Below are 13995 nucleotides of genomic sequence, written 5' to 3' on the forward strand. Positions count from 1 at the left end.
AGTATAATGGTTCAATTCAAAATGAATAAAAGCAAACACAACTTTTCTTTCATTCAATAAACTACTATATCCCTATACATTGACTAGCTGTTGATTGTTCAATATAAACATTCAGACGTTCTATTAAAGTCCCTTCATAATACATTTAATACTAGATGATGATAATAAGGATGTTTTGATTTATATCCATCGGTTATCATAAGTTATTATGATTAAGAACATTCTAAGGAATTAAGCCAAAAAATCAATAGTCTAATTGTTTTGGTGTCATATTATATTTACTTAATAATTATTTATTTCAACAGTTGATATTATAAGTCAATTGAAGCTAAACCACCATGGAAAACCTGAAAGCACTGGACGGCTGTTTCGTCTTAGTATGGGACTCCTCAGCAGTGCGCATACACTGTTGGGATGATCCAGAAAACTACTCGCAAAAAGACAAGAAAGGCTCAAGAAACACTATAAAGCATTTTATCCAATCAGTATTCACTTGAAGTCCAGCCAGAAACATCAAGAAAGTGAAAAGTCAAATGTTGAGTTTCTGGTTGGATGATTACTCATGCTGTTACTGTGTTTAGTGGCATTCCAGAATTTTCGGGAAATTCAAGGACATCTAAAATACTATAGAAACCCTAGATTTTCTGTACTAAATGGGAGCTTTGGAGTAAAGTGTTGCTTACATATTTCGCACCTTTTCTCTCATGTCCAGGTCGGTGTGTAGTTCTAGCTTTAAGGCTACTAGAATAGCTTAGAAATCGAATCTAGCATCCAATTAACAAGACTTATCATACACTATTTCGCCCTGCAAGATTCGAACCCATGACCTATCAGTTTCCCACACGAGCGCTTAACCTTCAAACCACTGATCTGGCCTACATCCAACAATGTTGATGTTTAATTTCAACCAATCTATCAAATTGATTAACATTTTTCTCTATGAAAAGAAAACTAGATAACAAAATCTTATTCCGTTGTATACATTAATATAAAAATGAACAATGGAGTAGATTATGTAATGGCAAAAAGAAAAATAATCAGGAGAAAAACAACAACAACAAGAAGATCATTGAAACAATCACAACTAAACAAGAGTAACAAAAACCACAAAAAAAGCTACGCAATAATGATTACAGTATATATTGATTGAAATCAATATAGAATTAGACTATTACATCATAGCAACCAACATATTATATATATGAACAGATATATGAAGTACCTTGTACAAGACTATTACCATGACTATTATTCATTCATTCATTCATTCATTGAATGTTCTATGGATTACAACAAGTACATATTAATTATCATTTGTTTTACTAGTTAACTTTTGAACAGTATTTGCAAAATGTCGAGCAAGATTTAAAATATCATCAACATTATGATGTTCAGCACGTTCTGTTTAAAATAGACAAAGAAAATATACATTTAGAAATGAGATGTAATGAATGATCTATTATCTTAAATAATAAAATAAATCTTTATTTATGTTCGTAGATTTAGTCAAATTCTGGATATCGATAACATATTCAATATGTTTTGATTGAGATCATGAACCGATTGATGTTAGACTACTATTGAAAACCTGGAAGTACTGGACAGCCGTTTCATCCTATTGTGGGACTCCTCGGCAGCAGTGCGCATCCACGATCCTGCTCGCGGGATTCGAACCCATGTGCTCACTAGTGACTAGCTTCGTGAGAAAATTCTCGGAGTTCTCGTAAGAAGCCGTGACCAGTGGAGATAATCCGTGTCGGGTAGAAACAGGTGTCTACCTCAGTACAACGGAAGATGGTCGCGCAATTTCGTGGATTGGTTGAGGTTAGACATTAACACCATTGGATGCCGACTCAGTGGTCTAGTAGGTTGAGCGTTTGTGCAGAAGACTGAAGGTCCTATACGGATATTCAATATGGTTGTACTATAATGGTCAAGATTTCACTATAGAAATCGTGGAATTGTTTTTAGAAATCAGTTACTGATATTTAATACTCTACTGATTATTTTTAAAGTAATAAACAGTTTTCTTTTTAAATAGTTGAGATCATGAGTCAATTGAAGATAGAACATCATGGAAAACCTGAAAGCACTGGATGACCGTTTCATCCTACTGTGGACTTTCTCAGAAGTACGTATTCAAGATCCCGCTTGTGGGATTTGAACGCAAAACTTATCAGTCTCTCACGTGAGCGCTTCACCTCTAAACCACTGATCTGGCCGATATCCATTGGTTATAATGTCTAACTTCAACCAATCCGCGAAACTGAGAGTTACATCCAGTATTGTCTTGAGTGAGTTACTATCTCACAACAGACCCGGTTAGACTTCACTGGTTATCCAGTGTTATCATATTTTCAATGATAATCTAGTTTAAATCGATTCATGAATTCTACAATCTCTAGTCCACCCCTCTCACAACATTCTGATTAAATATATTCATTGGTTGATAAGAGACCATGAAAATGATCTCCTCTTCCAACTTATTCTGATATCTTATTTATACAAGAAACCTTTTCTTACTTACCATTAAAAAATTTTAGAATATCAGTTAATTCCATATGATTTGAACAGATCACATCTCTATAATATTGAATTAATGCTAAAGCAATAAATAAACTAAAATCATTAGAGATTATATGTTCAGCGCATAAAATAACTTCCCATATTTGAAAAATATCTTGATAATTAAATTCTTAAAAGAAAAAAGAAAAAAAAAAGAGAAATTCATTAACAGAAGGAGTTTTGTGGAAATTGTTTAGAAATTTCAATGGTTGAAATCATGAGTCCATTGAAACTAGACCACCGTTGGAAACCTCGAAACACTGAACGGTCGTTTTGTCCTAGTGTGGGACTCCTCAGCAGTGTACATCCACGATCCCAAACCCCGCGTGATTCGAACCCAGGATCTATCAGTCTTGTGCACTCGAACGCTTAACCATTAGACCACTGAGCCGTTTGGCATTCAACGGTGTTAATATCTAACTTCAATTCATTAGTTAATGTCGAATCATCTAGATTAGTGACCATATTATAACTTAATCAATAGTATTTCATTATCGATTCATATTTTAAATTATTTTAATCAGGATTTTCTCAAGAACAATCATAACTAGATCAAGATTCTGATATTTTATGATAGATAGATGCTGAAAAATTCGTCTACATTGAAGAATTTACATCATTTTCATATCTAATTAAAGACTCAGTGCTAATATCATGAAGATGCTTGTATCTTTACACTTAATCGAATATTCAAGATACATATTGGTACAGTAGATTATGTATCTTCAAAAACGATTCGAATTTCAAAAGCTTAAGATGTCTTCATTGATTTATAGAATATCATTTATCGATTATAATGAAACTTCTGAAATTCGGCTTATAAATTTGGTATATCTAAAGCTTGGATTCTTGACATACCATGTACTACTTGAATAATTGAATGATGGAACCTTCCAAATTATAAATGAGGAAACAAAAGATGACCAGGAAAGAATGCTATTCTAAAACAGTGTCAAATATGTTACAAAACTCTCAGGTAGCTTTAGTAGCTTTTAATAAAGACAAAATCATTATTATAGTTATTCAATTCACATACAGTGATTTTTAAGCTACATATTGAAATTCTGGAATAGTATTCCAAAAGATGATTGGATGGAATATCTTCATCTCTTTCTGAACTTCTTAGATCTTCCTTAAGTTCATCTATGAATCGTCCTCATAAAATTAAATAATGATTTTTTATTTATAAATTAAAAATTAATTAAAATATGATATGATTTTACATAATAACTAACTGACCTCTTTTAAAATATAATAAAAACCATCGATAACAAAAGTAGAAATGTGTAAAATCACTGAATTTCTGTAAATGACCAATTAATTCAGGGTCTAATATCTATGAAATACAAAATATAAAGTATATGTGATAATATACTTATTCATATAAAGAGTTAAGATCATGAGTCAATTGAAGCTAGACCACCATGGAAAACCTGGAAGTACTGGGCGGCTGTTTCGTCGTATTGTGGGACTCCACAGCAGTGCGCATCCACGACCCCGCCTCTCGGGATTCGAACCGGAGACCTATCATATGTATATATATATATATATATATATATATATATATATATATGCCCAACCACTGACTGCCTCGACGTGCAATGTTCAGTGGTATAGAAGTAGTTTGGAAGAAAGGTTGGGGCGGCCAGAACAAAACATGGCACAAATCCATGAAGTCACTGACAAGTGGACTGAGTCATGTCGGTAGGTGTAGACTACCTGGTTAGGGACCGCGAGATGATAGCAACCGATGGTTAGAGACCCTGAATGACATAGCTCAAAATCGTTTGCAATGGCGCAGGTGCATCCACTCTTTGTGTTCTCCCAAATTCTAATCTTCTGAATTCTTCATGTCCCTTTTTCCTCTTTCCAAATTTATTTCACTGGATTATACTCTTTAAATAACATCTCCAAACCCTAATCTTTCCGACTACTGCTTATACTCTCACTACCTCTACCACAGCGGGATTTGAATCAACAACTGAATTTCTGTGCTAATGTAGTGTGGCAACTCGAACTGATGTACGTACGTACGAATTTCTACATTGTTACTGACTGATATATATATATATATATATATATATATATATATATATATATATATATATAGTTTAATGTATAGTCATATGATGTGATCTATTATAGTGACATTTGAAGTTGTTAGTTCGAACCCGAAAGATCAAATCAAGCTCATCATTAATTACAATATGTTTAATTTAAAAGTATAACTAGACAAAAAATATCATACCATTATTCAGATGCGATGAGACTAGCATTTATGAATGAACTAATCAGATTTAGGATAACAGATTTTGGTGGTTGGAGGTAGTCAACAGGAAACCCTGAACTTAGGTTTCGTGCTATTTGGGACTCGTCACCAAGGCGTAACTGTAATTTTGAAGTTACTAATACTCCCTGATGGATTCGATGTCATATCACCCGGCTTCACAGTCAGAAAAGTTATCATAGGGATATCTGAGCCACAATTGACTTCCTGTAGGACTGAGATGTATTTAAAATCAATTAATCACTGGGTGGTGATCACCACCATCTTATCTCAATATGGTGCATGTAATGTTGAGTCACCTAGACCAGTGAACACAGTGAAACATGGTCGATAGCAGTCCATCTGCACTAAGAAGAATTTGACATATATGACACTGATCACCACCCAGTGATCAATCAATTATGTTAACAGATCTTGGATTTTTGTCGCGATATTCATTCATTCCTTTGGTTAAATAGCATTTTAGGTATTTTAACTGATGTCAGTTTGTGATGAACACCTTCCCCAAATCTAATTCTTAAATCTAACTATCAATTATAAATCATAATCCTTATTGCTCAAACTAGTTTATAACCCTCATTTAGCTCTTGTAAGTAAGTGGATAATTAAAAGATCAATTTAGTGTTGCTCATAGATCGTCCATAAATTTTAATCTCAACTCAGATGCTTTCAATGTCATTGATAAAGCAAGTAAATGACTTTTACATTTAACATAACGTATATTTTGAGATTTTTCATGATTAGTCCATTGTAAAATTCGATTCATCTCAATTTTTTCGTGAGGTGGAAAGGATTGATGAAGTGTTATCCAGGCTTCTCTTAAAAATGAGATGGAATGCTTTCAGTATTTTAGGTAAATATTACGTTTCATGAATTAAACCAGTTATATGAATGATTACATAATCATTTAGTTTTGATTTTAGCATTCTAATGCAAAACAGAAAGGGCTTCATACCTACAATGGAAGAATATATGGAACTCATAACAACTGTCTCTCAATCAATATCAAAGTCACAATCTTCAATGCAAACGACAAGACACTTCTACTACACAGAACTGAAACTTGGAGAACTACAACAACCATCATCAAGAAGGCAAATGTATTTATAAATAATTGTCTACGCAAGATATTCAACATCCATTGACCGAATACCATCAGCAACAGCCTTCTGTGGGAGATAATAAACGAACTTCCAGCTGAGGGGGGATTTAGGAAAAGGTGATGGAAACGGAAAAAAATATTCAAACCTTTTAAACTCTGCCCTGAGAGTCAGAAGGTCTTCAGTTAGAAGAGTTATGATGCCTCATGATGAAAGCCGAGTTCATTCGGAAGTTACAAGGCCGATGCCCCTTCTGACAACCAGAGAAACCATTTATTTAGGTACATGGAATACTCGCACAATGTGGGAGACCTGGAGAGTCTTCCAAATTGCTGCAGAAATGAGGAGATACAACCTAGAGGTGCTTGGGATCAGTGAATCACATTGGACGCAAGCTGAACAACAACGACTAGCTTCAAAGGAGCTTCTGTTATACTCCGGCCATGATGAAAGACACTAGACTGCTCGTACTTGTTTTATGCTTCATTGGTTCGGTCGATAATTTACTGTTCTCTAATTGGCGGTATCATTACGTTATATACATTAATAGGATACAGAGCATAAGTTATAACAAATATGTATATATATAAGATCTCTACCTGTATTAATGATTTGATATGATCAAATTTTTGATCCATATAATATGTTGCAGTTTCTTTTGCAAATAATTTTTTTAAATGATTTTCCATTAAATACTTAAATAATATATAAGTACTAATTTCAATTTCATTGAATAATTCTATTGAATTTTCATTTGTTATCAATGAAGATTGATTATTGGTATCTATGGATGATGGTATGGAATGTTCTAATTTTAATGCTAATAATGGTGCAACTATATCACACATTCCTTGAGTATATTCATCATCAAGATATTCCCATACATAAGTTAATAAGATTCGTTCAATTGTAGCCAAATTACGATCACCATGTGAATCTTTGAAGAAGAAAAAAAAGGTGAATAAACACAGATGATTATTGTAGAATTCATACAAACTTATTTTAGATGGGAGAAAGAGGTATCATGGTAACAAGATTGGTAGAAAATATTTAGGGGTTAATATGAATGAGAGAATATTATTATTCTTAGGCATAGTTTTCTAATCTTTACAACTTACCTACGCCTCCATCCAACCCCATCTTGGACAATCATTTCCAGCTCTTTTCAGTTGTTATTCATCCTTTTCATATCTGATTCAATTTCCCGACATGATGTGATCTTTGACTTTTCTCTTTTCAGCTTCTCTTCAGGATTACAAGTTAGGGCTTGTCTCGTGATGCAGTTTGATGATTTGAGTAATGTATGGCCTATCCATTTCCAGAATCTTTTCCTAATTTCCTCCTCAGCTCAAAGCTGGTTTTTTCTTTCTCATAGAAGGCTGTTTCTGATGGCATCCGACCAATGAATGTTGAATATCTTGTGTAGACAACTATTTATAAATACTTGTACTTTTTTGATGATGATTGTACTAGTTCTCTAAGTTTCAGTTCTGCATTGTAGAAGTATCTTGACGTTCGTATTGAAGATTGTGACTTTGGTATTGGTTGAGAGACAGTTGTTTTGAGTCCTATATATTCTGCAGTTGTAGAAATAAGGTTCTAGCTTTGCCAATCCTTGCCTTTACATCTGCATCTGATGCTCCTTGTTCATCAATGATGCTGCCCACATACGTAAAACCTTCCACCTCTTCCAGAGTTTCTCCATCAGGTGCAATTGCGTTAGTGTTCTTGGTGTTGTATTTGAAAAACTTGCTTTTGCTTTTTTTGTATGTTGAGGTCCACTGATGCAGATGCCGCATGCTACACTGTTTGTCTTGACCTAAATTTGTTGATGTGTATGGGATGGAAGAGCCAGGTCATTCACGAAGTCAAAATCTTCTAGTTGCATCCAACCTGTCCATTATAATCCGTGCTTCCCATGAGATGCGGAGGTTTTCATAATCCACTCAACCACCAGAAAGAAGAGGAAGGGGGAGAGAAGACAGCGTTATTTGACTTCGGTCCTTACTTGGAATGCATCTGCCAGCTGTCTTCCATGCACGACTTTGCGGTGTAGTCCGTCATAAGAGTTCCAGATAATGTTGACAATCTTTACAAGTTAAATGATTATAAAACTGGAATTTTGTTGTAATATAGCAATTTTTTGAGCTGAGCTGAATTATTGTAAAGTAACACGAGGTGACGAACATAGCGCTTATTATTATTATTATTATTATTATTATTTAACAGGACATGTGAAATGTGAGATTGGATCTAAAATCAATATTTCATACTTATCATGAAACAATGCTTCCTGTGCCCCTAAATGCCCTGGTATAGCCGAGGGTCGGAAGAAACCGATTTCCCTCTCGAAATGTTCTCACATGACCATGCTTACACAGCCTCTATCAGAGAATTTCCATTCACCACCTTCTCTTGGGGGTGTTGTTTACGAAATTGAGAGGTCAAAAAGTCTATGTTCGGTGCTTTAACTTTGTTGGTGGATATGGAGAATTCACCTGGGGAAGTTGGAAATCTATGGTTCCGAACGAATGGTATATATGGGCTACAGGATACTGAGGGAACAAATGAAGTATGAACCTACTTGTTGGTCACCGACTAGAAGACGTTGCTCCACTGCGTTGTGGATCAGGCCTTTAAGTCAAAGGTTCCGAGTGTGGCCCCCTAAGAAAACCACCTACTTCATTCTGGGCACACCGGCAGTATCACAGACCTCGCACAAACCAATGATAACTGTTATTGACCCCATTGTTGTTGTGTGGCGCATATGTCCTTGGTGATCGCTTTTACCAATTTTTATGTGTTAAAATAAATAAAAAAATAATGCTTCCCGTACCTGAAAAGACTAACCAGTTGCGTGTGTTATTTTCACTGTTGTATTGCAATGTATGGAAATTATTTAATTCAGCTAACAATAACCGATGAAAAGGTTACTATATATTTAACTCTAAGTAAATCCATGCTTGACTCAGTGGTCTAGTGGTTAAACGCTCGCGCGCGAGATTGATATATCCTGGGTTCGAATCTCTCGAGACATGATCGTCGATGAGCGCTACTGAGGAGTTCCACAATAGGACGAAATTTCAATCCATTGCTTTCAGGTTTTCCATGGTAGTCTAGCTTCAATTAATTCATGAAATCCATGCTTAATACAGAATTTTAATCTAGTCAACCTACTAACCAAACATTCACAATCAAATACTCTATGATATTGACTTATTTCAATCAGTAATAACAAAGTAAAACTTTAATGATCCATGGTAATAATGAGAAGGTTAAAAATCAATAGATTTGAATGTTTACTTCGATTCTTTATAATGTTGACATCAATAATCAGTTGATCTTTTATGTCAGCAGTTAATCCATCATCAATACAAGATCATTTATGTAGATTTAGTATAATTTTGATGTCAATATTTGTTTAAACAATGCCATTCTATTAAAATAATGAATCTCAGATTAGTAAAGGCCATCTTTATAAAACATATTAGCTACTTACAAAGTTACTTTTTCGGAATCAGTTACATAGCTTACTGTTTAATTTAATGAATAATCATAAACATAATTGTAAAAAAAATCCACTCTGTGTTACGCTCTCCGCCCAAATGTTGAGTTTAAGACGCGCTGACCTCGACTCAGTAGGCTACCAAAATCCCATGTTCATCCAGCACATTCAGGATGTTCAACGCCTGCGCTCCAGTGACCTACTGAGTTATCTACATCCAATGCCCTCCCCCCCGGCGCAGCCGCACGCCCTACTACACTTCATCATCATCATCATTATCTGCTACAGCCAACATCACCTCACCAGGATAGTCTACTCGACGGCAACTCCCCTGAGCAGACCACCCCAAATAGCACCTCAGCAACAGCACTTTGCCCCCTTCCTTAGTTGGTAGAGACACTTAAATGTATCCATCATTTCTCCTCTCATAATAATAAGTACTATAACAGATCTATTCAGTCATAAAGCTACTTATTTCTATAATATAAACGTTATTGTTTATTGTAAGCCCCAATACCAAAAAAAAATAAAGAAAATCAACAGATAGTTTGTGAATAAACAATCAATTCTGTCTTAGTAAACTTACCAAATTTAGAATAGACACAATTATTTCTATCACATCTTACAACATCTTTCTTTACAGAATCTAATGCATGGGAAAACTGCTTTAAAATATTTTCCTATATGATGAAAACAAAAAAAATTGTATCTAATTAAGTCTATTCAATGAATTAATGAAATCATTATATCGTTTATGATTATTAGAATAGTTCAACAATTGAAATCATGAATCAACTGAAGTTAGACTATAAAGGAAATACCCTGGTACGACCGAGAGTGAGGAGAGTCAGCTCTCCCTCTCCAAATGCTTTCACATGGCCACACGTATATAGCCTCTGTCAGGAAATTCCTACTCATTGCCATACCGCACCACGGGTGTCGTTTACGAAATCGAGAGGATGAAAAGCGAATGTCCGGCGCTTCAACCGGGTTAGTGGACACGGAGAGTCCACCTAGGGGAGTTGGAAAACCCTACTTTCAAACCAATGATGCACATAAGCTCCAGTATCCTGAAGGAAAAAAGTGGCGTGTGAACCAATCGTTGGTCACGGGCTACCATGGGACTGCAACCCCATACGTTGCTCCACTGCCTTGTGGATCAAACCTTCAGGTCGAAGGCTCGGGGAGTGGCTCCCTAAGGAAACAACCTGCTTCGGTTTGGGCACCTGAGCAGTATCATAGCCCTCACACATATCGAATGAGATTTGTGTGGCGCATATATATTTGGTGCCTCCTTGTTTCAATATCTATGTGTTAAAATAAAATAAATAATAAATAAATTATGAAAAACCTAGAAGTACTGGACAGGTAATTCGTCTTAGTATAAGATTTCGTAGATTAATTGAAGTTAGATATTAACACCGTTGGATGTTGACCAGATCAGTGATCTAATGGTTAAGCGCACATGTGTGAAACTGATAGGTCCTGTGTTTGAATCTCGCGAGTAGGGATCGTGGATACGCACTGCAGAGGAGTCCCACAATAGGACGAAACGGCCATCTAATGCTTTCAGGTTCTCCACTGATGGTCTAGTTTTAATTGACGCATGATTTCAATCAGTGAAATTTCTAAAACCTCCACAAAAACTTCTGATACTTCAAATATTCACATGGCAATAGCATTGTATACTTAAATAGTTTATATTATGAATGTATAACTTGAGAATGTTATTCAACATTCTTTTACTTGAAAACTAAATTGTCAGTTTATGTAACAACTGAAGTAAAAAGACAAATTGTTTTTCTAATCTCTGATTTCATCATCCATACCATAGATACATAGATAGACAGACAGACAGACTGATAGATATATAGACATGTGGGAAAATAGATGGATGGGCAGACAGATAGACAGATAAATGGATAGACGGACAAACATACAGATCGATAGAGAGAGACAGAGAGATAGATCCCAGGAATCAGTTATTAACCAGAGTTTTTGGATCAATGCTTTTTTTCATTTGAAGTAAATCCCTACAATTTCTCTTTCATCATACAGATAGATTGATAGATAGACAGACATGTGGATAGGTGGATGGATGGACAGATAGATAGATCTCTACAACTTCTCATTCATCAATGTTAACCGTTTGAGTAAATTTTAATGAGAAACATAAAATGATTCAAATTTATGTTACAATCTGCTTTTCTTTCTTTTCTACTTGTTCATTTATCGTATTTTTTTTTCTTTTATTCACCTAAATCAAAGAAGGAAATTTCGATTCATTTACACAAACTAAGTGAATGTCATTTGTAATTTTAATAGTTGAGATTATAAGTCAATTGAATCTAGACTACCATGAAAAAGTCTGGAAGAACTGGATGGTTGTTTCGTCCTAGTATGGGACTCCTCAGCAATGCTCATCTATGATTTCACCTCATAAGATTCGAACACAAGACCTAACGTCTAAACCACTAAACTGGACGACATTCAATGATGTTAATGTCTAGCTTCAACTTTGTATTTAATTTATTTAATATGGGTTTTGTGGATATTATAGTAATTTCAACGATTAAGATCATGGTGGATGTGTCTCTGAATTTCGTGGATTAGTTGAAGTTAGACATTAACACCGTTAGATGCCGGCCGACTCAATGGTCTAGTAGTTAATTGCTCGTGCGTGAAACCAGTAAGTCCTGTGTTCGAATCTCTCAGGGGGTGAGGTCGTGGACGCGCACTACTGAGGAGTCTCACAATAGAACGAAACGGCCGTCCAGTGCTTCCAGGTTTCCAACGGTGGTCTAACATCAGTCGGTTCATGATCTTAACCATTTAATTTATTTGTTAAATATATAGTGCATCAAAATATTTTGTCTTAGTAACGGAACTTTGATTCTACTTAATCTATTGAAGATACTAACTCTTATAAGAAAATTGTTTAGGTTATTGCAATTTATTTTTGTTTCAGCTGTCTATTTTAATCCCTTTATAGATTAAGGCATTTATGCTTGATTTATTCAACTAATTCTGTTTCAAACACTGCTCCCTGAAAAGTGTGACATCGTTTAAAGTGAACCGTACTGGATTCAAGTCTTAGAGTGAACATCATGTCTGGGATGTATGTATATTCAACTGACGAGTATCAAATAGAACAAAATACATGAGTCCTGAATTCTATAGCTAGCCATCAACCATCATTATTTTTGGTGCTTGTGACTTAAGTCCATATCGAGGTCATTCGTACAGGATCCATATATTGTCAATAAGTGACTAATCGATCGCAGTTGTAAACTTTAATGAGAAGATTCGATGGTGGTTGTAGGTAGTCGACAGGAAACCATGGTCCCGGGTTTCGTGCTACTCGGCACTCCTCAGCAAAGTGTACCTGTAATCTTGAGGTAACTGGTGCTCCCTGACGGATTCGATTCGGTCACCGGTCGGACAACTCAGTCGTAACGTCTCTGACTGTGAATCTGGGTGACATAGGATCGAATCCGCCAGGGAGCACCAGTGCCCTCAAGATTACAGGTACACTGTTCTGATAAGTGCCAACTAGTAAGAAACCCAGTTCCAGGGTTTCCTGTTGACTACCTTCAACCACCATCTAATCTCAACACATAGTGCACACAGTTTCGACTGATATAGACCACCCAGTGATCAATCAATTGTGATTAATGAGAAAATTCAAACTACTAATACAAAACGATTGATATAATTAAAGACAAATTTACTAATTCTTACTTTACATTCAATTAAAGAAGATGAATTGTGTGTCAGATTATCAGTAGTTTGACAATTGTTCATTTGGGATAATAATGTTGTATTTATGGTTTGATTTTGTTCCATATCACGAATAATCTTCTCTATTTTAGTCCATTCTTTTATTTTTTCATTATAATGTACTTTTAATTGTTCATTGATAGTTTGTATTTCTTCTTCATTCATTGTCCAATTATATACACCGAGTAGATAAGGCCAAACCTAAACACATAAATCAATATAGTATTATTATTTATTTATTTAAATATATAAATAATGGTACAAGGAGGCATCGAATAGATATGCGCCACATTAATCATTCGATTTGTGTGAAGGTCGGGATATTGTATGGGTGCCCAAACCGAAGCAGGTAGTTTCATTTTGGGGGGCCACACTTAGAGCCTCCGACCTAAAGGTCTAATCTAAAAGCACACGAGATGTAGTCCCATGGTAGCTGGCGACCAACAATAGGTTCATACGCCATTCGTTCCCTCAGAATCCTGAAGCCCATGTGCACCATTGCTTTGAAATGGAGGTTTTCCAACTTCCCTAGGTGGATCTTCCATAAACATCAACCCGTTTAAAGAGTCAGACATTCGCTCTTTGTCCTCTTAATTTCGTAAACAACAACACCGCCGCCACGAGAATGCAGTGAGTAGGACTTCCCTGGCATTTGTTGTATACGCGTGGCCATGTGAGAGCATATAGTGTAGATATTTATATATAATAACAGATTCATTTGTGAAATAAAAAATCATGTGTTCACTAAAGACTAGCTT

The 13995-nt window shown here is 35.4% G+C and overlaps 1 protein-coding gene across 2 annotated transcripts in view; it reads right to left on the reverse strand.

The window, feature by feature from the left end:
* Positions 1 to 392: 392 nt before the first annotated feature.
* The window catches only part of MS3_00004827 (uncharacterized protein), a gene marked incomplete at both ends in the record, with an annotated part of 58190 nt that continues 44587 nt past the window's right edge, over positions 393 to 13995 (reverse strand). The window contains 6 exons of one of the 2 annotated variants that reach the window (XM_051212792.1): positions 393 to 1401; positions 2528 to 2695; positions 3805 to 3901; positions 6552 to 6889; positions 10044 to 10137; positions 13199 to 13438. In XM_051212792.1, the coding sequence (XP_051068708.1) occupies positions 1304 to 1401; positions 2528 to 2695; positions 3805 to 3901; positions 6552 to 6889; positions 10044 to 10137; positions 13199 to 13438 (1035 nt within the window). The remainder of the gene's footprint in view (positions 1402 to 2527; positions 2696 to 3804; positions 3902 to 6551; positions 6890 to 10043; positions 10138 to 13198; positions 13439 to 13995) is intronic. The other variant, XM_035729893.1, reaches the window with a different exon arrangement.

Source organism: Schistosoma haematobium, chromosome 3 (assembly GCF_000699445.3).
Source record: "Schistosoma haematobium chromosome 3, whole genome shotgun sequence".
NCBI lineage: Eukaryota > Metazoa > Platyhelminthes > Trematoda > Strigeidida > Schistosomatidae > Schistosoma > Schistosoma haematobium.